Genomic DNA, 25152 nt, shown 5'->3' with positions numbered 1-25152 from the left:
TGTCTACATCATTGGACGAAATGCGTGCGAGAGAACCAAGAACCGGTGTAAGCCGCCATCTGCCGCCCTATATCGGAGCCCTGGAACTCCCTTCCCCGGCGCCAGCTTCTGCTGTAACACACCGAAAGGCGTGCACGTTTCCCCTTGCCTAGGGGTCTGGTTGGTCCATCAGTCCCCTGGGCTACACTAAGGAAAGCACCGCGCAGATGCCACAGCAGAGACACACAGTGACGGAAGCTTTCCTCTCGTCCGCAAGTTCCCACACACACACTTACACACACTTACACACACTTACACACACCCTTCGCCAACCACATGCCAACAAGAAAGACAGACAGACAGACGGACAGCTCCAATGAATCTGATCAAGGCCCAGCCAAGCAACAGCAGAGCCTCGTCTTGCCAACCCAGGCAAACAATACCTTATGAAGGGCCTCCCATCCCCTCCCCAGCCTGTTTGGGGCACTCACTTCCTCTTCTTGCCACACTTCTGGGCAAACTCACTCTAACACAGCCTTCTTGGAATAAAGTAGGCTTTCATCATCAAAGTCACCTTGACATTGTAAACTGGTATGGCACACTGGAACAACATTAGGAACAATACCCCATTCACATGGGCCGGGCAATCGGCCGACGACCCCTTCAGCCAACAACAATGGGCGGCAGCAGCAGGCCATGATGACTCTTCTACTCAGCCCATCGGTCCCGCCGGCCTTCTCAGCACCAACGCTCCTAGAAATGATGAGTCCTTGATCAAGTGAGTTGAAACCTCGTTGTCTCCTTTGCCCGAGACACCGTCATAGTCATAGTCTAACAGCCGTTCAGGGACTTTTACAACGAGCTTCCAGATGATATTCATCAAACCGGTATCTCTGGTCTATCATCCACCTGGCCCTCTACCCACGCTGCAGTGGCAGACCAGAACGATCTCCCCTTCGACCTCGCCATTGACAATGGCATCGACCTCGACGCTGCTAAACCTGCGTCGTCGGAACTGGCCCGCACAAGCAGCCAGGCGAGCTCGTCCGGCGTCGATGAGGAGGAATCCGTCGTCTTCAGCCATGCCGGCGACTTTAGCAGCGGTGTAGGCTTTGATGATAGCTTTGGACAAGGCTTCTTTGGCAGCATCAACAGCCCGAGCACCACCTTCTCCGACGCCATCCTGTCTGCGAACCACTCCCTTGAGAGTAGTCCCATCGTGAATGCTAGATGCCCGTATCTCAGCATGCAGGCAGAGAGTCCCGTTTCTGGCGCCTCGTCGGCGACGGCGGCCAACACCCCGCAATCATCCGTACTCGGCGTCGATGGTGCCTTTTCCGACATTGGGTTTGCTCCCGCAGATACCCCAAGAAGCGTTCCGGGCCCGCATGTCAGCGCCCTGTCGACGGGCTTGGCGAATCAGACTTCGTTTTCAGCCAGCTTGAGTCTGAGTCCTACTTCGCCCTTTTATGATCGTTGGGATTCTGATGTCGGGGAGGGGAGGGCTGATGACTTTGACCGTCTCATGTGGGATACTCCGTCGCTTTCCGAAGGCTTCATCCCGTATAACGCGAACCAGTTGGGCCCGTCGTTGGTTATTGTTCCACCCGATATGCCCGACATTCATATGAGCGACTATGGCGATGGTGCGACTCCCGACGCGCCTTCGCCCTCGCAGACGCATCCCATCGACTACTACCTCAACGAGATGTACGCACCTCCTAGACTAACACAACCTCGGAGCGTCCCAAATACATCGGCAGCACAGAACCCTGCCGTGACCGCGGCGAGTGGCCTTCTGGTCCCGAGTAGAAGACTTAGGAGACGATCAGACCCGGTCCGTATGGATGCAGTCATCAGAGGACAGGTCCCCAGACTTCAATCAGCTATGCCCAGCACCACTCCTGCATCACAACGCAGAAGCCCCGTTCAACGTACCACGGCGCAGTTTCTGTCTGTATCTGGCGCTTCTCACTTCCAGAGATTGCGTCCGTCCGAACCACAGAGGAGGTCAGGAGTGACAGAGCCCATGCCCATCGTGGCCCGCCCAAGAAGGTTGAGCAATAGCAGCAGTAGCAGATCCTCTGATGCACAAAGCCTCGTGGGCAGGCCCGGTCGGTCAGGCCCGGCTCGCGGGCGCCGCCACGGCCCGATGGACCCCGTCTCTCGTGGACAGGCCAAGGAGACGCGGAACAAGAAGATGGTGTGCATTCGCTGCAAGCACTCCAAGCAAAAGGCAAGCACTTGTAACCAAGGCAGTTCGTGGTTCTTTTCACTAACACGTACCCAGTGCAATCGAAGTGACGACTCCTCTCAGGACTCTTGTACCGGATGTGACAAACACGGCGGCTCTCAAAGGTGGCCTGGGCCCTGCGTCAGAGCCCACTTTGAGGACCTCATTCAAGCGGGAACGTGTAATTACATCTGTAAGTCAATCTTGGGAGCTCCGTTATCTTCCACGTGGAGACTAACCATCATGTAGCCCAACACGCCATCTACCATCCGACCCGTGACAACAAGACGCGCATCCGTAGAGAGCTCCCCAGACAAATTCAAATCGACAATCTCATCGACAGGGTAAACCGCGCGCGAAGCCACTTCAATATCCGCGTCCACCAAGACGGCCGCCCCATCTATGTCCTAGACCTCGACGCGTGCCACGAGTACCTCCACAGTCTCCGACAGCAGATGGACGGCAGCGAGTGCAGCTTCCAGGCCTTCATCGACCGAGAAATCCTGCGCGTCGATCCCAAGACAGACGACTGGGAGCGCTGCATGACCCAGCTGACGACGTCGCGAGACGATCCACTCGCCTTACTCTGCCTCGTGAACAATATGCCCAGCCGCGCAGGCTTCTCCTACATCTCCAAACGGCAGTTCACGTCCATGGGCACATCCGTGGAGCAAGCCCTGAACCCCGAGAATCCGCTCGAGGCCGAGAACCTCGTCCTCGCCGCGCAGCTTTCGAAGATCGTGTGTCGCAAGCTCGAGGTCAAGGCCTACGGGAACCTCCAGCGCCTTCTGCACGAGTCGGGGAACATGGATGATGACAAGGTTCTCCCGTTCTTGCAGAGGCTCGGTCGGATTCTCCTGACGCTGCGCTGGAGGCTGTCCTGGTGGGCTGTAGTGCCCGGGGACGCCGCCGCCGTGTACGATCAAGCGGACGACGAGGTACGGAAGCAGGCTGTACATGCGAGAGTACAGTCGCTGTGCCGGATTCTTTATTTCTACTACTGCTGTGTGCGGAGGAGGTTGCCGGTGTGGACGAATGTTGATGCGCTGAGGGGCATTCACTCGCGGTACCCGGACACCGAGGCCGAGATTTGGGATGATTTCCCTGGGAACGAGAGCGTTGAAGGCTTCGAAGCGTGGATGCAGAGAGGCACGGGGCTGATTCGCGAAGCTGGGGTGTTGAGTCGATTGCGCGCGATGGGGTTGACTGCGTGAGGCAGAGTGCGGGTTTTGCTTCCTTTCCTTCTGGGCGGCATGCATTTGTTCCTTATTCTTTTGGAATGCCCCTTTTATGATGATTTCCTTGGTTACCTTTCTTTCCAGCGACGTAGGCGTTTGGAGGCATTTTGCTACAAATTTAGGAAAGGGGATAACAGCACACTCGTTGGCAGATGTTACTTGAGATTTAAGTAGGCGTTCTATTTGGGACTATATGAGATACCAAAAGAGGAAACGGGCGTAATTGGGAGGTATAGCAAGCGTCTGTCTTTTCTAGACAAATCAAACAATCTTTTTTTTTTCAATACCATATTTGAACTGTTCTTGTGAGGGATGTCTGTATGCGTTTGACACGCTGGAGGAATGGACTGGATATCAAAGCCTGGCTCAACTCTAGGCACTACCGTTTGCTTGATTGTATGACACCCAAGTCTCGAATGAACTCATTCGAGTGAAATAACGACTCCATCTCGCAACTTGAGCATGCCAATCGCTGGCATCTGACATCAATACATGGATCAATTGCCTTTACAACACCGCCCCCATGTAGTAAGAATGTCAATTAAGCAAACAGGGCTGAGCAGAGCTCCATGATGATCAATGTTTCAAATCGCATCAGTTACCTCAAGGTAAGGTACCTTACCTCAGTCCGTACTACGGCAGTACAAAGCGGAGTTGAAAATGCTCATTCCCGTCACGTGTGTCTCTGCCTGGAGTCATCGGTGCAGATACGAAATACGATCCGGGGGACTCAGCCCCGGCTGTGTCCAATGGGGCGCTTCGGTGGGGGTGCGCCGGGTGGGGCCGTGAATGGCCCGCTTGGCTTCGTTGCCCGGCGGTGATCGGCCTTGCACGGGATTGGAGTTGCTGGCCTCATAGTTGGGAGTCTTGGGGAGAAGACATAAGTTTGGGGGGTTGGGGAGTAAGGAAGCAGGGCAATTGGATGCTTCGAATTTTTGTATAAGTATGGGCTTGCCGTCTTCATTTCGGCGACCAACCTACTAGATCACATAGACGAACAGCCTTTTTCTACTACTCTCAAGGTATTGCAGCAGTGGGAAGAGAACATTGAGATCTGGACTTTACATATCTCGAGAATTCCATCTTCAGTTTTGCCATCATTGCCTTATATTCAGGACCAAACACAGACATCATGAACTTCATGGGCAGAAAGAGCGACGCCAAGCAAGAAGATGTGGCCAACATCCCGCCGGAGCTATCAGACCTGCACTGCTTCACCGAAACAGGCGGCGTCATCACAACCAGTACGTCCGCATCTTACCCCCATCACTTACCTTACCTTACCTTACCTTATACACTCCACATACATACAACAGCAGCGATGCTTACACAGAGACAGCAATGTTCGACATCCCCGGCTACCGCGTAACCCGCACCCTGGGCGCAGTCTACGGCCTCTCGGTGCGCTCGCGCAACATCGCCGCGAGCCTGGGCATGGTGATCAAGTCGTTTGCGGGCGGGGAGCTGCGGTGGTTCACGACGATGCTGTATAACTGCCGCAACGATGCGCTGGGCAGAGTGGTGAGCGAGTGTAAGCAGAGGGGGGGCAACGCGATTATTTGTCTTAGGTTTGATGCGTCGGATTTGGGCGGGTTCGCGCAGACTTGCGCGTATGGGACTGCGTGCGTTGTTGAGAAGGTTGAGGGAGGAGAAGGGGTTGCGCCGCAGCTTGGGGGGAGTTGAGAGAGTGTGTAGCACTGTAGAATGAGGTGAGGTTGTCGTGGGGGTTGAGCTTGGCAGGGTGAGGTTTTTGTTTCATGGAGGCCTGAGGTAGCTAGGCAGAGGAGTTTTGATACCACGGCGTTGTAGTTGATGTTATTTTGAGAGGTAGCTGAATCGAGAACTTTGACAAGTCAAACATGTTTGGACAGTCAAGTATAGACTGCTCTTATACGGAGACCCTTGAAACAATGATGGTCTGTTGTCGATGATCTGCGGTTGATGTCGTGATGCTCGTGCATGGGTGAGGACCAGATGGACTGCAGATGAAGTTGAGATGAGAAGAAATGGTAGCCAATGTCTGAGTGAAGAATATGCCTCTCTCTCACTTAAGAAAATGGAGCTGATAGACCTGCCTCATATGGAATGTTTGGCTTGCAGATGGAAGAAACGGAGGTGCAGATGCAGCTGGTGCTGAGGTGCAGCAAGGTACCTTGAAATGGCAGGGTCCGAATCCCGCGATAAGGCAAGATAAAGACAGCTTAGCTAAGACCTGCTGCATTCGAACAATTAGACGAGACACCCGTAGCACCCTGCTAACTCCCCCCGGCTAGCTCCGAAGAACCATTGAAACGGGCCAAGCCCACTTGCTACCGCGCTCCGCATCCGTCTCCCACAGCAGTGGTACTCGACATCCAGGCCACCTCCGCCAGGGGACCCGCCACTAAACCCAAGCCAATGGATGCACCTGTGGACCACCCGCAAAGCTCCCCAGCCCAGCACCCCGAGACCTACTGCGTAGGTGTACCAAGTGCTCTTTGTTCATTGACTCGTCTCCACGGCCTCGGCCTCATCCACGTCCACTCCACGATCCTTCGCACCTACACAACTCTCCGACATCCCCCCTCTCCTCCTTCACCCGCGGGTGCTTCTCGTATCTCCTTGCGTGCTCGTTCTACCCATCCGACGGCCCTCCCGCAATACCACCAGATACGAACCCTCCGGTCCATGGGGTGTCGTTGCGTCCTCTGATTTCCAAAAGAGGGCTGAAGCTGCCTCGAGACAGCATGCCGTTTCAAGTCACCGCGCAATCCACCTAGTTTCGATCCCATCTTTCTTTAGCTTTGCCATCTGCTGCTCTGCTGCCCTCTCGCCTTGGCAAAGCTTTACCCCCCCGGACGGAAGAACCGAACCTACCGTCAAACCCTCCCGACCGACGAACTGATAACCACCCGACGAGACCTCTCTCCGTCTCCGTCCTCCGACACCATGGACGCAGCACCAAGCGCTTCCGCTGCACCCACCGCCGAGGACCCCAGGATGTCCCACGAATCATCCCTCTCGAGCGTGTCCACCACCAGCCTCGTCTTCGACCGTCTGCACGAGCAGAATGAAAAGTCATACTCGTCTTCCTCTTCCCAGAGGCGCCGCGCCCCCTCCGCCTCGCGCCCCGCTTACGCCGACCACCCGGACGACGACGATGACAACGATTACAAAGAGTCCGACGCCAATGACCTCGAGACGGGTCCCTTTCTAGCGCCCACGACGGGCATGATGCGCCGTGTAGGCATGGACCGCGGACTGAAAAAAGGGATATGCATACTCGCCGCCGCATTCCTCCTCGCGTGGGGAGGTGCTCTGTTCGTCTTCTTGTCTCGCAAGTCATACCAGCACGGCAGCCAGGTCGACCACGACCCCTCTGCGACATCGCGCGGATCCGGCAAGCCGGTGACCCTGGACCAGATTATGACCGGCTTCTGGTCGCCCTACTCTCACTCAATAAGCTGGATCGAGGGGCCTAATGGAGAGGATGGCCTGCTGCTCGAGCAGGGTGCGCGAGGCAAGGACTATCTCGTGGTCGAGGACGTCAGGGCGGGCAAGCTTGACCGCCAGGTTTCTGCCGAGGTCGTCCAGAGTCGCACGCTCATGAAGAACCCTTGGATCAACGTTGGCGGCCGCCAAATGACGCCGTACGATGGTCGTCCGAGCAAGGACATGAAGAAGGTGCTCGTTTCGACCGATCGCAAGCACAACTGGCGCCACTCCTTCACCGCGCTGTACTGGATCTTCGACGTTGAGACCCAGACTGCTGAGCCTCTTGACCCCGAGCATTCTGACGCGCGTGTACAGCTTGCGACATGGAGTCCGCAGAGCAATGCCATCGTTTTCACTCGGGACAACAACTTGTTCTTGAGAAAGCTGGACGGTGACAAGAAGGTCACGCAAATCACAAAGGATGGTGGCCCCGAGTACTTTTACGGCATTCCCGACTGGGTCTACGAGGAGGAGGTCTTTGCCAGTAACAGCGCTACATGGTACTCTCAGGATGGCAAGTATGTCGCCTTCTTGCGCACCAACGAAACGGGTGTGCCCGAGTACCCACTGCAGTACTTCATGTCTAGACCCTCGGGCAAGGAAAAGCCCGCCGGCGAAGAGACCTACCCGGACGAGAAGCGCATCAAGTACCCTCGCGCCGGTAGCCACAACCCCGTCGTAGACCTGCTCTTTTACGACGTCGAGCGCGGCGACGTTTTCGCCGTGGACATTGAGGGTGGTTTTGCCGATGACGACAGACTCATCAACATGGTCCTCTGGGCGAACAACAAGGTCCTCATCAAGGAGACCAACCGCGTCAGCGACATTATGCGCGTGGTGCTTGTCGACGTCGTGGCTCGCACGGGCAAGACTGTGAACACCATTGACGTTGGCAAAATCGACGGCGGCTGGTTCGAGATTTCTCACGAAACTCAGTTTATCCCTGCAGACCCTGCCAACGGAAGACCGGACGATGGATACGTCGACACTGTGATCCACGATGATGGCGACCACATTGCCTACTTCTCGCCCATGGACAACCCCGAGCCTGTCTATCTCACGGGTGGCAACTGGGAAGTCGTCAACGGCCCCTCTGCTGTCGACCTGGCCAACAACTTGGTCTACTTCGTGTCTACCAAAGAGTCCTCGATCCAGCGTCACGTCTACAGCGTCCACCTCAACGGCTCCGATCTGAAGCCGTTCACGGACACCAACTTTGAGAGCTACTACGACATCTCCTTCTCCAGCGGCGCAGGCTTCGGTCTTCTCTCGTACCTCGGTCCTAAGATTCCTTGGCAAAAGGTCATCAGCACTCCAAGCAACCCCACCAGCTACGAGCATGTCGTCGAACAGAATACACAGCTCGCTGAAAACGCAAAGAAGTACGAGCTCCCCATCCTCAAATACGGAACCATTAAAGTCGACGATGTCGAGCTCAACTATGTCGAGCGCCGCCCTCCCCACTTCAGCGAGAAGAAGAAGTACCCGGTCCTCTTCCAGCAGTACTCCGGCCCCGGATCCCAATCCGTGAGCAAGAGGTTCTCCGTCGACTTCCAGTCCTACATCGCCTCCGCCCTCGGCTACGTCGTCGTCACGGTAGACGGCCGCGGCACCGGCTACATCGGCCGCAAGAACCGCGTCCTCATCCGCGAGAAGCTGGGCCACTGGGAGGCCGTTGACCAGATCGCCGCCGCCAAGCACTGGTCCGCCCTCAAGTACGTCGACTCGGCCCGCATCGCCATCTGGGGCTGGAGCTACGGCGGCTTCCAGACCCTCAAGACGCTCGAGATGGACGCCGGCCAGACGTTCAGCTACGGCATGGCCGTCGCCCCCGTCACGGACTGGCGCTTCTACGACTCCATCTACACGGAGCGATACATGCGCACCCCGCAGCTCAACCCGGACGGCTACGACCAGACGGCCATCTCCAACGTCTCCGCCCTCGCCGGCAACGTGCGCTGGCTGATGATGCACGGCGTCTCGGACGATAACGTGCACTACCAGAGCACCCTCACCCTCCTCGATAAGCTCAACCTCGAAGGCGTCGAGAACTACGACGTCCATGTTTTCCCGGATAGCGACCACGGTATTTACTTTCATAATGCGAATAAGATTGTCTACGATAGTGAGTCTACCCCACCCCAGTTGATAATTTGGGGAATTGAATCCATACTAACCGCCTCTAGAACTAAACAACTGGCTCATCAACGCCTTCAACGGAGAGTGGCTCAAGGTCGCCGACGCCAAGCCCATGATTGAGCCCAAGGTGAAGGAGAAGAGGTCGAGCGTAGCCAAGCTTGACGGTGTACCAAGTTCTTAATTTTTATCATCTGGTTTAGCTAAAGATGGAGTTTTTGGAGCGAAATAGTATTTAACGTCTTGTCATTCAATGAAACCGTTGTGTTGATAGAATCTACTCGGGCGCTTGCTCGTCAAAACGCGAATCTAAACCCGGATACATTGTGTTGATTATGATGCTGCTACAGCTTAATCCCTGCTTTCAGATGTGATGCCACTGACAGACTGAGGACTACCTATTGACAGATCAAGGGCCGAGCTTGGTAAGTTGGATTGGGCTGTCGGATTTTGACCCATAAGATCAGGAGAAGCGCAGACTGGCCGATTCACGTAAATACTTTGGCACACCATTCGTCATCAGAAAGAATCAACGTTAAAAGAACTATCATACAGTTTTGGGCTCGGGCGACAGGCTCGCGATATCCCTGAATCGGTCCAGCAATGGCAAGAGTCTAGCGTAGTGTGTGCACATAGGAAAAATAAGGCACCACCCCCATAGTTTCCCTTCGCGTAACACACTCCATCCGCCTGCCTAACATGCTCATCCATCCAGAGAGCAAACAAGATACGATTACAGGAAGCCCTTTGGTTATCTCAACGCCATCGTCCGCGTTCATTGAATTTTAAAGGCGCAGGTGAGTAGACCCCACCAGCCGCCAGATACCTCATGCCGCCGAAAATAATAGACCGGGGATAAAACTGTGTGGCCCTGTCATGTAGCCTCGCTTGAGGCACAAAAATCCAACCACGTTCTGGTGTCCTCATCTAGAATCCAAAGCCAGTAGGCTGGGGAGCGAAGCCGTTTGTCTGACCGTAAGGCGCAGGAGGAGCGCCCATACCGCCGGGACCGGCAGTGATCATGAGGCGGTTGCCGCCAAGGATGGGAGTGTTGGTCTCGTCTTTCTCCTGCTCCTTCTCCTTGCTCTTGCGAGCCTCGTTGTCGGCCTTGAGAGCGGCCAAGTCCTTGGTCTGCTGGCACAACATGTTGATCATGTAAGGCATAGCGAAGTCGGTGAGACCGCTGCGCCAAGAGATCTCGAGAACCAAGTCGGGGCGAATGAGCTCGTAGCAGGCGTAGAGCATGCCGACGTAACACTCGCGGCTACCGATATCAACGAACTGCGACGTGTTAGTATTCAGTGCGTAGTCAAGTAGGATGAAAACAACTTACGTAGCGGAGCAAGTCCTCCACAACATCAGTCTTGCCCGAGATGGCAGCCGTCTCGATGGCATCCTTGAAGAGCTTGTCCTGCTTGGAGAGAGCAATGGACTTCTCCCAGCGCTTGTTCTTGCGGTAGATGCTGGCAGCGATCTGGCGGAAGAAGATCAAGTCGTGCTTCTCCAGACGAGAGGCAAGGTCGACGGGGTCGTAGTTGTCGTAGTTCTCCACAGAGTCGCGGAGGGTCTTGTAGTCCTCCTCCTCGATCAACAGGTCGTTGATGGCGTTGTTGACGGTGCGCTTGTTCTGAGTCTGGACGTTGACGAGGAAAGGCTTAATGAGCGGCAGGTTATCGCTCTTCTCGAACATCTTGACAACACGGTTGACGTCAATACGGGCAGTAAGAGACTGGAGGAGATCGGTGAGCAGGGATGGGTGCTGCTCGAGGTAGAAGTTGATGGCGCGGTAGTAAATCTCCAAGTTGGCCACCTTGACGACGATCTCCTTGAACTGCTGGTGCTCCCATGAGTTCTCAGGGCGTTCAATGACCGCCATAGCAGCGTTGTCGAATTCATCGTAGTGGTAGTAGCAGAACACCAGCTCGGGCCAGAGGGCCGCCTCCTCGCAAGCACGGATGATCTTGGGCAGGTTCATTCTGCTCCAGAAGAGCTTGAGATGCTCCATCAAGCGCTCAGGGTGGTACTTGGACAAGGCAATGCCAAGCTCGGTGAACATACCCATGTGGGCACGCTCAAGGCCGAGACCCTGCTCCAAGACTCCAATGAGCTCATCGAAGTAGCCGTTGCGCTCGTACTGCTTGACAAGGGTCTGCAATTGCTCGGCGTCGACAATGAGGTTGAGACCGCAGATCTGGGCAAGACGGAACTCCTTCTTCTCGACGCAGGCCTCGTGAACCTGCTTCCAGACCTTGATGTTGTTGGCCTTGCGAGCGCACTCAACTGCAGCCTGGTACTCCTCAAGGTGGACGAGGGTGGTTGCCAGCTTGGCCCAGTTGGAGATGCTGGTGAAGAAGATCTTGGAGGCCTGGTACAGACCTTGCTCATACGCCTTGTCTCCAGACTCCTCGATGTTGGCAACGTTGGTACCGCGAAGGAAGTCCTCGAGCTCACCGAGCTCATCCAGACGAGCGTAGCAGAAGGCGAGGGCAGTGTCGATGGCAGGCTCGCGCAGCGTCTTTCTGGCCATGCGAAGGTACTTGATAAGATCCTGGTCCTTGCCGGCGCGGGCAGCGGTCTCGATAACCTCCTCGTAGTTCTTGGGGTCATCGGCCTTGATGTAGGACTCGATAGAGTCAGTGACGCGCAGGCCATCAAGCTGAGCCTTGGCGACCTTGCTCCAAACCTCGGGCAAATCGACCTCCTCGGCGTAAGCTTGGGCGCGGTCGATGCTAACGACGTTCTCTACCAAGACATCAACAGCGGAAGTCTTGTCACCAGTCTTCTTAAAGATCTCGAAGGCCTCCTCATGGAGACCGACGTCGATACAGGCTGATGCAATGTCCGGCGCGCTGAAGTTGTCCATACGGTGGATGTAGTCCATAACTTTACCCTTGTCGGCCTTGGCAGCGGTGAACAGAAGCAAGTTCTGAAGGTTGGTGTTGTCACTGAAAGGTGACGGCTCGAGAACAATCTTCTCAAGCAGCTCAATGAGCTCAAGAGGAAGATCGCAGGCAAGGAAGGCAGCCACAGCCTCGGAGACCTTGGAGGGATCGGTGGACTCGGGAACCGCGGTGGCGGTCACTTGGTCAATCACGGAACGGCGATGAATGTTATTCTCGCTGAGGACAAAGGTCCACAGCTCGCGGTCAGCCCGCTCGAGCAGGTATCGAGCTTGGTTGCGGTACATGCCGTTCTCGTTGGTAATGTTGACGAGCTCAAGGTCGTTCTGACCCTTAGAGTAGGCGATGAAGGCAAGGTTGGGGTCACGCTTCTCACAGTATTTACCGACGCTGAGAGTGTCATACTGGTCGTTCTCCTTGAGGAACTTCTCGGGGTTGTTGTTCGAGTCAATGTAGATCTTGGCAAGAGCATTGAAGACGGCCTGCTGCTGGTTGCCGGCAGCAAGAGTAGCCTCGAGGAAGGGAAGGAGAAGCTTGAGACGGTTGCGAGACTCAACCTCAGACACGAGCTCATCGATTGGGATAGAGGCGGGGTTGACGGTCGACAGCAAGTTCTTGATGATGCTCTCATCGCAGTCGACATCCAACAGACCACCGATGACGGCGGGAGTCCGGCTGGGGTTGACACGCTGGACGTAAGTCTCGATGGACTGGAACTGCTGCTGCTGGTACAGGTAGAGAACCAAGTCGTGGACGAAGTTGAATCTGTCGCAGACGATGATGAGAGGCAGCTGCTCCTGAAGTCTGGCCTCCTTGAGGAAATTCTTGACCTTCTCGGCGTTGTAGTAGTTGCTGTCTCTGCAAATACGCTCAACCTCGTTGAACTGGCCCATCTTGGTAGCAGACTCGATGTACTTGAAGTGAACATCGGGGTCCTCTGAAAGGTTGACAATGCTGCCAAGGTAGTAGAAGAGACCCTCAGCAGTCTTGTACTTCTCGAAAAGATCAATCAGGCGCACGGGACCCAGCAAGTCGGAGTACTTAGTGGCGATCTGGACCACCGCTTGCAGGTTCTGGCGGATGTTGTGCTTGATCATGGCATCCAAGCAGTCCAGAGATTGCTCAACGGACAGCTTGCCAAAGAAGCCGGTCAACCAGTCGATGTTGAAGTTGGGGGTGGCCGCAATGTTGATAACGACACGCTTGACGGCAGCGGGGTCCTCGTAGAGCTCCAATGCCTTTTGGGCCAAACCGGCCTGTTCGCAAAGTGTCGCGATGCGAGTCTTGTCAAAGTGAGAGAACATGTCATTTCCAAGGATAGCATCGGCAACCTGGGGAGCATTCATCAAGTTCATCTCCAAGAGACGAGTCTGAAGGTGACCCTGGTCAGGTCTGTTATCCTTGAGCGCATCCAGCAAGAAAGCCGTAGCTTGCTGGATCATGCCCTGAGACTGGAAGATGTCGACCACTCTCTCGATATCGACTAGGGAGCCGCCCTCATTGTTAGCCAAGGCTGTGGCGAACTCTGCACCCTTCTCCGGGTTGACACGAACGATATGCTGGAGCAGCTGGACGTAGTCGGGTTGGTAGTTGGCCTGGGTAGCGTAGGGCAAAATCTTCTCGAATTGACCCGTCTCGGCAAAGCCAGCAACAACCTTGTGAGGGATGTTGGCCTTGAGGTAAAGAGTGAGAGCCATGTTCAGGTCGTGAGGGCGGACAAGGTCACCGAGTCTCTCAGACGCAGTCAACTTGCCCTCCTTTTGCCATTTCTCCAACAGGTTGAGACGGTTTTGAGCGAGAACAGGCTGTGCAAGCTCAATAGACTCGTGCTCGTTCAGGGCTCCCTTGTCGAGCAAGAGGCCAAAGTATTGCAGAACAAAGGACATTTGACCAGGTTGCTGGGGAAGCGACTTGAATCTCTCGATCGTCTCGGCGGTTCGAAGGAATTGTCGGGGAGAGTTGGCCGCGATCTTGGCAGCATCCATGAACTGACCGCTGTTGAAGAGCTGCTCGAATTGACGAGCATACAGATTATCAGCACCGGGGAGGCCAGCTCGTGATGCCATCTTGATAGCCATATCGGTGTTGGCCGGGTTCTGAAGGAGGTAGGGGATAACGTTGGCGTCGTCGATCGAAACGAAGAGCACTTGACCCTTGCGGTTGATGCCCACAATACCGCGAGACTCGTTGTCGGGGCAGGTGGTGAAAATGGTATCGCTGGAAATTCGGTTCATGAAGATGCAGGCGGCGGTCTCGAGGTCATAGACGTGGATGAATCCGTACTTGGTGACCATGAAAATGACACCGTACTTCTGCGACACCTGCATAGCCACGGGGAAATCGCTGACGGCTTCGGGAGGGAAGAAGATGTCGACGGCCTTCTTCTGGAAAACAGGGTTTGACTCGGCGTGATCGACCTCGACGATGTGAAGCTTCGCGCCAGTAGCGGTTCTCACAGCAAAGGTGAAGAGCTTGGTGTCAGCAGGAGCACCCTCCAAGCGCAGCGAGCCGAAGGCCGCAGCGTGACCCTCAATGGCCTGGCTGATGCCACGGTCCTTGGAGTATAGCTGCATGGCGCCAACGACGCGGCCCTGCTGTTGCGAGATACCAACAACCACCATCCACTTGCCCTCGGCGTTGGTTCGGTAGTTGATGATTTGGCAACCCTGGTCAATAGTATTTAGTAGACAATTCGGCGACATGCGGAGGATGGAGGGAGCATTGCACTCACGTTGAGGTTAGCATTGCGCTTGAAGACCTCGACGGGCTGGGCCTGACTGGGGTCGTAGACGTCCCAGTGGTAGACTGCTGAATCTGTAACCAGGCCCAGAGTGGTCTCGCTGATCCACTTCCAGTACTGGACGTCCTCGTTCATTGTGGTAGACTTGAGTTTCGCCTTCTTCTCGAGGTCGAAGATCTGCAGTGTTCTCGATTGCGCCTTGAGAGCGATGACTTGACGAGTCCAGTGCATGATGGCACTGTCGGCCTTGATGGGGCGCCGTGTGACATTGTTGCCGTTCTTGAGGTCGACGATGACAACTTCGGGTTGGGCAGCTTCGTTTTTCTTTTCCCGAATACACACATAAGAGTCTGACTCGAGTGTCTGGAGGAGAACAAGTCAGTCATGATGATGCCATTGAGTAGGGAGATGGTCGGGCGGTGATGGCTCACGCAGGAGTTGAAGCCGATGGAAGCGTCCTCGACACCGGCAGTCTGAAGCTGGATCAGCTCCTGGAACTTGATCGGTAGTGGCGCCATGACTGGCGTTATGTGTGACAAGTAGCTTCCAGAGACCAAGTTGCACTCCTTAACTGGGTGGTGTCAGTTCGCGGATTCGAATCGGGCAGCTGATCGGGTGTCGCGGGATTTCGTGGATACGGCGACGTGGATGTCGTGTATTTGGGAGAGAAAGGAGTAGGAGCTGGGGATAGCTTCCTTGCGACCCGACTGAATGCGCACAAGGCAATTAATACAGGGAAACAGAGAGCGGTAAAGAGGAGGCGTAAATACGGGGTAACTATGCACCTCGCAGTGATGACAATCTGGAGGGCAAACGGTGATGATGGTGTTTTGTTTGGGGCGGCGGTGGTGGTGGTGGTGGTGGGAGGAATGGGAATGGGAAAGATGGGTACGGGATACGTAGTTCGCTTGTGGTGAGGTGGAAGGTTGGAGATTATTTTAGGTGCAGTACCTTACGTTGCCTGTTCGGTTCGTTCCTGCCAGTCCAGTGCCAGGTTGTTAGGTGCGCACTGAACCAGGTGCGCGACGCCTAAGGTCTGTGGTTTGCTGCCAGCTTTCCACCCTCACTGCTTGCCTTGCTGGCCAGGTGTGCCAGGCTTGCTTGCTCCTGCCGGTCCTTGCTGTCTTCAGCCAAGTACCCACCCATATGGACCGTGCACTTGGCTCTTCAACCTTCACTGGCTGGATGGCCATGGCCTATCACGTGGCTATCTTGCTAAGGTGTCCGTTTCCAGGTTCCTGACCGGAGGCATGTTCGACCGGATGCGGGATGACATAAGCGACTAAACACCTCCCATGTCCGGCGACCCGACCAGCCTACCTCAGCCCGGAGGCCTTTTTTTAGGTCCCGGATCATGAATACATATTATGGCATGGTAATGAGTACTAATGTACCAGGCACACAAGGCAAGGGAGTGCGAGAAATCTGTAGATTTGTTATTCAGAGTCATGTCACCTACCTCATTGAAAACTACTTGCACAGATTCAGCCATCTTGCAATAATTCTGTCGTACTCGTAAACTCAACGGGCTCCTCTTTCCGCCCTTCCTTCGCGGAACATTTCGGCTCCGAGCTCAATGAACAACTCGCATCTCACAAATTGCCATGCCGACCACAAGATTGTCAACATCTTTATGAATAAAAGGTACTTTCACAGCAAAATCCTGTGCCCGAACCATAGAGCAAACTGAGGTCGGCCAGGGGTCAGCCACTTTGGGAAAGCTGCGTCGTAGTAAAGCGTTGAGCCTTCACTTTGCCTCCAGCAGGTACGAGGGGATCGCTGTAGTGGTAGGTGACAAAGCTCCAACTGACAGGTGGGAGTGGGCTGCCCGGGATTATCGAAGTGACAGGGTGGCGGGAAGCATCTAGTCGATGGTGCTATTAGTGCCTAGTAGATCTTTGAGGATCACAGACTCAACTCACCTGCGATAACCGAGCTGAACTTTGTTCTGTTCTCAAGTGTCTGGATCATGTACCACCTAACATCGGCTTTGAAACGTTCACTCTTGCCTATAAGATCAAGGCAATGTTTGATGATAATCGACCACTCTTCCGGGTCATCATCGTCCCATTCCTTGTCAATGTTGGCGGAGCCTGGGCAAAGGTCCACGGGCTCGATTGGGCTGATGTCCAGGTGACGCAACCAGGGTTTAACCATTGCCTGCGCAATTACCTGCCTGAGCCCTCAAGGGTCGTATAATTTATGCCGGGCAAGGAGTTTGTATAGCCTAGCAATGTGACTTTCGCGCAGCGCCGTTCGGTCCTCTAGCAGCAACTGTCGCAATTGCAGAGATACTGCGCGGTTGAAGCGCACGATACAGCGAAGACCGAGCTTAAATGATAGTTCACCGGCGTGGATGAGTTCGGTAATCGTGTCGGACGCCGATCGAACACGGGCATGCGGATGTTGAGGGACGTTTCCCGTCATGAGGAAGCTCATGATGAAACCAAAGGCATCGGCATCTTCATATAGAAACTCGTACTCACGAGGCAACGGCTGTCTCTCCTTCCAAGGGTCTCGTCCTAGGCCAAAATCGGGAAACCTTTCAAAATTCCGAGCAATGATGGGTTCCGGAATAGAAAAGCGAGTCCGCTCCGTAGCTGAGGTGAAGTGGATCGTGAGGTGCTCGGCATTGTGCGGAAACCAAGATCTTGAGAAACATTAATTTAACACGCGACTAAGGAAGATACTACGCAGGTATGTTCGACCTACATTAGCCATGAGAGGTGACCAACGTATGTGTTCTCCATGTGGCCGGGAGATATCTACGAAGCGATTTAGACGCAATTCCAATGTATAGACCACCGAGAACCTTACTTTGACGTCAAAAGAAGCTCCGCCGAGCTTCAAAGCCCCTGTATCGGGGCCAACTCTCTCATGCGCGCCGAGGGCCTAGTCGTAGTCATTTTTCGTCGGATCATCAGGATCTATATCCATATCGTTGGTGCTGTTCTTCGATTCTCTAGTGGATTGAGGCATGGCTGATATGATGTCTACAAAATCATCGAAAGGCATAAGAGAAGGAGGAGGCAATCAGAGTGAGATTCATCTTGACAACTTGGCGATTATGAGGTATTTTAATGCTCGAGAAATGTCCATCGGTAGAAGGAACAGAGCAAACATGGGGCTGAAAGAAGCCAGAATAGAGCTTTCGGCGAAATCCAAGGGCATTAAGGAAATGGCTTATCTAAAGGCGGTTTCCTTTCATTGAGGTGGAGGGTTTCGTACCTAGTTCTCTACCTCACAAGTAGATCTAAGGACTTTCTTACAATATTGGAGACAAATCGCCTGGTCCTGAGACCTAGTATCTGCGTCCCACAAGGCGAAAGCCGCGCGTCAGGATAAACGCCGTGCCTACTCCACATAGGGCAACTATGAACAAAGGTAAGACGGGATGGACGCCGTCTTACGTTGATGCAGCATGTTGCGTTTTCAAAGCGCATTGGCAGGTTCCAATTCACTCTGGAACCGCTGCCAGCGATGCACAACAACGCGCCAAGGCCATGGGCTGGGTTCGATTACATGAGCAACCTCCAGGCACCAAGAAGCAGAGCGGCGAAACCGGTACACACTCCCATCAGCCACTGCAGCGTCTGGAACTTGACCTGCTCAAGCTTCTCGCGCAGCGCCGCCACCTCCTGCTCGATCTTTGTCTCCGTCTCCTTGATCTTGAGCTCCTGGCCGACGGCCTCCTCGCGGATGCGACCCTTCTCCAGGTTCAGGTCCAGGCGAACGCTGGCCTGGGTCCGGCCGATCTCGTCGCGCAGCCGGGAGCTCAGCTTCGCAATGTCGTTGCCGAGCTTCTCGTGGGACGCGCGCGTCGTGCTCGACTCGGTGCTATCGGCGGACAGGAGTTCCGAGCGCAGCTTGGCGAAGTCGACCTTTTGCGTGTAGGTTGCCTTGGCGGCATCTTCGCGGAGGACCATGGTTCGGGTGAGGTTCTGTATGCTGCTCTGCTGTTAGAAGGGATGGATATGCTGTTCGAGGGCGCCGTTGCATACCTTTCTTGTATTACATCGTTTAGGACCTTCATCGTAGCCTCGGCCTGCACCTCCGTGAAGCCCTCGCTCTTCATCCGCTGGACGAACTTCAAGGTATCAAAGTGGTGGTCTCTTGGCCTTGAAGGAGTCGCATGAAAGGACCGCGTGAGGCCCGGGCTCGCCAGTATCGAGGCGCGCTCGGTCTTGAAGCCATTGCTGCGGCATCTAGTTGGTATACTCGACTCGTTGAAAGCACTCGTTCGGGTGTGCATCCGACGGCGCGAGCTCGGAGGGAGTGCCGAAACAGGCCGTAGGGCTTGGGATGATGTCGCAGGACCAGTCCAGCTGAGTCTAGGAAGCAGGAACCTCGGAAGGGCGTCTACGGCCATTGCCGTTGGTTTGGCCATCTTGTGTGTATTTGTGGTTTCGTTGAGTTGGTGTTTGGAGAAGCAATCTCTAATCCCCAATCCCAGGGGAGATTATCTTGGTGCTAGCAGCACGGGCGGGAGATTGGGAATGACTAGCACCCAGTGACGGCATGTCGTTGCAGCTGACCCACTGGGGAGCGCAGCTTGCCGAAGACCGGCCGCGGGTGTCAAACACTTGGAAGGCAGGAAGGCAGGGGGGCACGCCGCAAAGGAAGGACCCTTCTTTCCTTCCACTCCCAGTCTTCCTCGTGCCCGCCCATTTGGGTCGTCCAGTCGGGCTGAGTTGATTGGCTGCCTGAGGCACGGACCCTGCCAAAAAATTCTCGCGGCGCACTACAAAACGCGGCCTGCGCAGCGCATCTTTGCTCTGTTTTCCTCCTTTCTTCTTCATTATTGAACAACGCAAAATAAAACATTCATGTTCTCGTGAAAACAAATGTCTGTTGAGAGGTTCGCTCTTTTGCTGGACCCAGGACCATCGGACGTGGAGATCGAAATGGAGAAGGAAGCGAACAATCTTGGGTGCGGTGCCCCTCGGCCTACGGGCACGTGAGGGGGACCGCAATGATTGAGCGTACATACATTCGCCCATCGTAAATACTTGATGGTCACTCTTGATGAGTAGAATTGCCTGCCTTAGTATGGCCCATGTGAAATGCACCGGCTTATTAAGGTGTTCAGATCTTGGGATTTTGTCACGTTAAGTGCCGTGACAGCTCAAGCTCTGGCTCTGCTGTCGTCCACGCCTGCTCAGCGCAAGATATAGCATCCATTCTTGCCTGACCCGAGTGTTGATCTTGTCGGAGAGGCTGCTCGAACCCATCTCTATGACACTTGCTATGGGCTCGCAATCCGTTATGGAGATGCTGGACAAGCCGTACTAGCCATCCGGCACTTTACGTTGCTAGCAGACAAGATATGATGCCCATTCTCAAGATTCCATTGCTCCTTCACCGAGACGAGCGTCTCAATCAGATCCCGACTGTCTACGCCTCGTCATCTCGCGGGGACGGGGAGTCTCCCTCTTGCGGGCTGGTCACCATCACATACATGAAAATGGCGTCGGGAGGTTCCTTCCCCGCATCGCCCTAACGCTCACAAAATCAAAGACGATATCGTGCGCCTCATCGGCGGCAACTAGCCTACTATGTGTAGAGAAAACAACCGGAGTGTCTGTTTGTGTTCGATTCTGGTCATTTATCATTATTGTCTACCCTTTTTCTTTGTCGACAATTTCTGTCAAACCCTGACTTCATGGCCAGAATCTCGAAAATATCCCACATAAGAGAAGAAGAGAAGCTCCATCGAAGTTGATCACAGATTCGGCAGCAGCTGCTGTGGAAGTCTCAACAGTCAAACAACTTCCAAAAGATGTTAATGGAATAGAGGATTCCAACATACATCTAGACAACGGCCTCTGATCGTGGCCGGTGCAAAAGGCTTCGTTCTCGTCGAATTGAGCATCGTCTCCCCTCCTCTCTAACGACGACGTCGCTTCTCGCCCGGGGGAGGGACGCCATCACCACGCCCTGTCTCGACATCGGGCTTCCAGCACGGCTGCACGATGATATTCCTATCGCACCGGACACCCTCAGCCTCCAGGGCATGACGTGAAACGGTGTCGGTTCCTGGCGTGTCGTCCGCAATCGTGGTTCCCAAGATCCAGCCCGCCATAGTAGAACAACTCATCGTCCTGCGAGGAGGCAACGACGTCAGCGAGCTCGTTGCGCGCGTGCTTGGCTAGAAAGGTGGCGCCGCCTCGAGCGTGAGAGGAGAGAGTCTGCGGGGAGTCGTGGTCGACGACGAGGGCCGAAGTGGCGGCTGCGCCTTTCAATCTCCAGCGGCCTTGGCCTACGACCTGGAACCAGCGCGTCTTTTTGCTCGGCTGGGTGAATATGTGTCTGTAGGCGTTTGCTTTCGGTAGGGCGAGGGCGTTTTGGCGGTGATGGCCATGATGGCGAAGAGTGAGAGGTCCTCCATGAGGGACAGCGCGAGGACCTCGTGGAGAGCTCATCGGCAAATATTTGAAAGAGATGGTTCGGTTGAGAGGTCGTTGGACTCTAATCGGTTGAGTTTCAGACTCGTTGCGATTCCCGGGCTTTTGATTGTGTGCTCGTTTGGACGTGAGTTGCAATGAGTGGGAGGAAAGCAATAGAGCTAGATCTAATGTTATGCTTTTAGATGAGCATTCACAACTTGGCTCCATAGCCAGAGCCTTTGGAGCCCGGTTTCGTCATGATTAACCGTATTCGTCGGCATAGACTTTCGTGGGTCCTCAGTCTTTGGTGTTGAGGAGTTCTGTTCTAGACTTTGGCAGCAAGTTAAGCTTGGCAGACGCCTTTACAAACACCAGTGAGGTTTCTTGGTTCTTTGGCCACAGACATTGGGGAATTCCTGCATAACGCTGGACTGGTCACGATATAGTTTGGACTCCAAGATGCTGGAGAGCCGAGTGAGTCAAATCCCAACCATGCAGCAAAACCTCAAGTCTTTCTTCGGCGAGAGTAAAAGGCTCTGGTCACAGGTCGTAGACAATGGCGGATATCAGGTCGTGGTTTGGAAGCGGCATGGTTGGTGCTGGGTCGGCGACTGCTATTCCGGCTGTTGTGCTCATGACATTCCTCAAGAAGGGCGCAGTGGGGAGCAAGGTTTGGGTTAGACATGTGCATCTAGACACTCCCTCGATACGATAAGTGCGTCTTGATTACTTCGGCCAGTAAATGCTTTGCAAAAGACGGCGTAATAACGTAGTCGATGTAGGGATTGGGCGTTGGTAAGGTCAAATGTACTAAAGGAGGAAGAGAACTCACCACTTGGTGACGAAGGATAGAGATAGGCAATGACGCAGGGACCGTAGAGTAGGTAGACGATGGGACTCTCATGTTTCCCACTACGTTCGATGGAGAGCAAAGCTTACTATCGACACAAGGCCCATGAAACTGCGACTCTTCATTGCTAGAGGCTGAAGGGATTCGAGAATCATTCCAGCATGGGCTTCACCAAGACTAGATCCTCTTTTCCTTTTCAGGCTTCTAGGCCAAATCCACCACTGGCCCAATCCGATCTAGATGAGGACTCTTCCAGGCTCTTGAGAAGATTTGCCTGGGTTTTTCAAGTGTCACCTTCAAGCTCCCGACCCTTGCTTCCCCGCGTTATCCATCTGTCCCACCAACACCCTGGCCCCCTGCCTAGCGGCGCGCGTCCGCCGTCAAGGGGTTCGCTGGGAACGAACCAGTTCCGGGTCCAGATAACGGATCAGAATATCCATCCATCGACGCAAACCTTTAAACTTTTCAAGATCGGGGCAAGACTCTTGTCCGGATCTTTGGCAAAAGCCGCAGAAGATGTTGAAGAATCAGTGCTTGAACAGTAGCTACCAGATACTCGTTGTGGTGACTCAAGGGAATGATGTCTGGAACGATCCGGGCTCCATTCGTATCTTTTGGTACATACCCTTCTTAATGCGATGCGAGGCTCAAGGAGGGGGCTCTAGGGTCTGTTTCCTGATGGCGCCGCAAGCATGGCCTTCGGGCGGGAGCACGCGGGAAGTTGCTTACCTGCTTCCGTGCTTCGATGTGTTCATCTAATGTCAGGTAATGGGAAAACAGCCACGACGATAAAGGCAGACTTCGGAGAGTAATGAGACTTGAATATATCTCTTGATCGCCTGCGCGTTGCATTCCATACTCCTTGTCCTCAGGTCCGCGTCCAACCCGGAGTCGTGTCTCGCCTTCAGATGCTGGATAAGGGGGGACTGAAAGGCAAGAGATTGAATCGTGCTTGCGGACATGAGGAGCATTCGGATACCGCAAGAGGAACGACATAAGCTTCTGAATTCCTACGACTTAGTCTTGTGTTGATAAACTTTGCCCGCAGGGCGGCTGGTCATAAGATCCGAGTCTTCGACGGGGAGCTGTTGCCCGTCATAGAGAGGCCAGTTCTGTCCAGTCTACAATCGGGCCACTACCAAAGTCTGGGAGTCCCGGAGAATACAGACGATGGCGTTTGAAAACCACTCAAGTCGCGGACATTTGAATGAGCTTGCAAACCAATTCACCGCTAACAATGACGCTGGCCTTCTCATTTAGGTCGCTCGGAAGGGCTACATCGTGTATGCGATGCTGCAGAGTGAGCCCTGAAATGTCCCTAGGCTTGGAGATGAAAGCGTATGTGATGAACATGGTATCAATGAGATGAATCTTGCTTCTCTCAAACGGACGTAAGGAATGCCAGTTGTTCTGCTTGAGATGGGTCATCTGGATCGCCATGGAAGGTGTAGCACGAGTTTTTGGACACTGAAAGTCGAACATGAGCATATCATCAATTGGTGTTTTTGCTAGCTCAGGACGAATGCGTGCTATGAGCTCAAAAGAGCTTGTGACAGTTTGCCAGTGAACAAGAAAACGGCTCAAGGGTGTCTCAATGGTAAATCGGCTTCCGGGATGCAAGCACTTTTGAGGCGGGGATATTTGGCTGGAGGGGAAAAAGGCGCGTCGCGCTTGGCTGAATGAATACTGAGCACCGAGTACTGGGTAGATGATGGCGTTGATTTCAGGGGAGGGTGTCTAAGAACATGACGATGTCAGACCTAAGCAGTCTAAGGTAAGTTGGACTGAGATTTAGCGCAGTCCATTGCTCGGAAGCTAAATTTGGAGTCGAGTTAGATTGAGATTGAGATTGCCTATGGGATGGATGGTTAGTGAGATTGTGAGCACACCGCCAGTTCTGAGATCTCCAACTCCTCCAAATTGGAAGGTCCAAGAAGGAGGCTCCAAGGTGCGGGCAGTCAACCCAAGGTAAGCATGTTGGAAGGTAAGGCAGGCCCCAAACGGCAGGAGGTTCGGCTCCGGAAATTTACACGAGAGAAAAGTCGCACAACTGCAGACTCGAATTTGAGGCTTGTTTGCTTTACTACCTCCCTTGGGTGACCGGTCTGTCGTTGTCCAAGGTAAGACAGGCCGGATTCGAGCAGGACAAAAAAAAAAGGACAGTCCCGAGCGTCGCACTACTTTTGTCGTGAGACGAGCCTCATTGCTAGTCCTTGTCAACTAAGGGAAAAGGAGCTTGCGCTAACATCAAGTCGGTCAATTGGTTTTGCTATTTGGGGGGGTGAGGCGACTGAGGCGAGCTGTGTTATGATGTATGGATGCTCGAAATGGGGGCGAATTCGAATTGCAGGATGAGATCATCAACTGTGGTGTCGCTAAGTACTCCTACAGTAGCAAAGCAAAGTAGGTGTAGGTATCACGGTGCATGACCTCACCTCGAGCGGGCGGCGGCAGCGGCAGATATTTCAATAACCGCCAAGTGCGACGGTTACACTACGGATAAGACTACGGAGTGCACTGGCCTGAGTCAAGTTCCCCAGATTAAGTTCCGAATCCGCCATGTCTTGCTCTCTTGTTCGGGGGTCTCAAAGGAAACTGACTACGTATTGTTTACTTACCCCAAGTTCTGAGGTTTGGACAACACCTAGATACCTAGAAACCTATCCACCGAGGACAACTGTACGTGGCCGTGCCAGATGGATCTCCAAGGCTTCACCAACATGACGACACCTCATGCATGGACATCGGGATGATGAACGTGTTAGGATCTTGTTACTGTAAGGATGATGAGATGCTTCTTGCTGCTTGCACGTGTGTGGCCAACGGTCAAGCGCCGATCATGAACCGGTCAGGCGGTGAGGTGCATGCGTTTTGGTGGGGCGGTGTCGCGGGCCGCCAATGCCGTTATTTCTTGCCCGCTGTGCTTGCTGCAGTTGCTGCAGTTGCTGCTGCTAAGGCAAGTCACTACTGCCCTCCACCTGCCTGCGTTACAACTTACTGCGTAGGTACCTACCTTACCTAGGTAGTAGAGAACGGGAATTACTTGCCTTTCCCAAGCCTCCCCCCATTGCCTCCATTGCCTCCATTGCCCCCCATTTACCACCCCCCGGGCCATTGCTTCCCCATTGCTCTTGCGATTTGCGGCTTGAGCTGCCCCCCAAACTTGCAAAGGCCAAGGGCCCCCCCAAGGAAGGCCCCAACCTCTCTCCACGACCC

General features: G+C 54.2%; 6 protein-coding genes across 6 annotated transcripts; 3 read left to right on the top strand and 3 right to left on the bottom strand.

The window, feature by feature from the left end:
• The first annotated feature begins 232 nt into the window (after positions 1-232).
• Positions 233-3692, top strand: HER10_EVM0001780 (uncharacterized protein). The gene is made up of 4 exons (XM_035471515.1): positions 233-757; positions 826-2215; positions 2270-2405; positions 2462-3692. The coding sequence occupies exons 1-4, from the start codon at positions 573-575 to the stop codon at positions 3424-3426; spliced, it is 2676 nt and encodes an 891-aa protein (XP_035330451.1). The 5' UTR covers positions 233-572; the 3' UTR covers positions 3427-3692.
• Positions 3693-4582: 890 nt separating this feature from the next.
• Positions 4583-5133, top strand: HER10_EVM0004868 (uncharacterized protein; the record flags this gene model as incomplete). The annotated part of the gene is made up of 2 exons (XM_035474497.1): positions 4583-4694; positions 4790-5133. The coding sequence occupies 2 exons, from the start codon at positions 4583-4585 to the stop codon at positions 5131-5133; spliced, it is 456 nt and encodes a 151-aa protein (XP_035330627.1).
• Positions 5134-5972: 839 nt separating this feature from the next.
• HER10_EVM0003951 (uncharacterized protein) lies at positions 5973-9380 on the top strand. Its single transcript, XM_035473612.1, has 2 exons — positions 5973-9049; positions 9111-9380. The coding sequence occupies exons 1-2, from the start codon at positions 6379-6381 to the stop codon at positions 9242-9244; spliced, it is 2805 nt and encodes a 934-aa protein (XP_035330578.1). The 5' UTR covers positions 5973-6378; the 3' UTR covers positions 9245-9380.
• A 239-nt stretch (positions 9381-9619) lies between these two features.
• Positions 9620-15632, bottom strand: HER10_EVM0009304 (uncharacterized protein). Its single transcript, XM_035483093.1, has 4 exons — positions 15132-15632; positions 14692-15063; positions 10394-14626; positions 9620-10341 (listed from the first exon to the last, which is right to left on the bottom strand). The coding sequence occupies exons 1-4, from the start codon at positions 15216-15218 to the stop codon at positions 9988-9990; spliced, it is 5046 nt and encodes a 1681-aa protein (XP_035330889.1). The 5' UTR covers positions 15219-15632; the 3' UTR covers positions 9620-9987.
• Positions 15633-16403: 771 nt separating this feature from the next.
• HER10_EVM0002540 (uncharacterized protein) lies at positions 16404-17450 on the bottom strand (the record flags this gene model as incomplete). The annotated part of the gene is made up of 4 exons (XM_035472246.1): positions 16404-16564; positions 16623-16883; positions 16941-17350; positions 17413-17450. 4 exons carry the CDS (start codon positions 17448-17450, stop codon positions 16404-16406), a joined length of 870 nt encoding a protein of 289 aa, XP_035330490.1.
• A 466-nt stretch (positions 17451-17916) lies between these two features.
• HER10_EVM0004153 (uncharacterized protein) lies at positions 17917-19269 on the bottom strand. The gene is made up of 2 exons (XM_035473805.1): positions 18702-19269; positions 17917-18648 (listed from the first exon to the last, which is right to left on the bottom strand). The coding sequence occupies exons 1-2, from the start codon at positions 19085-19087 to the stop codon at positions 18219-18221; spliced, it is 816 nt and encodes a 271-aa protein (XP_035330591.1). The 5' UTR covers positions 19088-19269; the 3' UTR covers positions 17917-18218.
• Between the last annotated feature and the right edge of the window lie 5883 nt (positions 19270-25152).

Source organism: Colletotrichum scovillei, assembly GCF_011075155.1.
Source record: "Colletotrichum scovillei strain TJNH1 chromosome Unknown Contig00008, whole genome shotgun sequence".
Taxonomy (NCBI): domain Eukaryota; kingdom Fungi; phylum Ascomycota; class Sordariomycetes; order Glomerellales; family Glomerellaceae; genus Colletotrichum; species Colletotrichum scovillei.
This window is presented reverse-complemented; position numbering and strand designations above follow the sequence as displayed.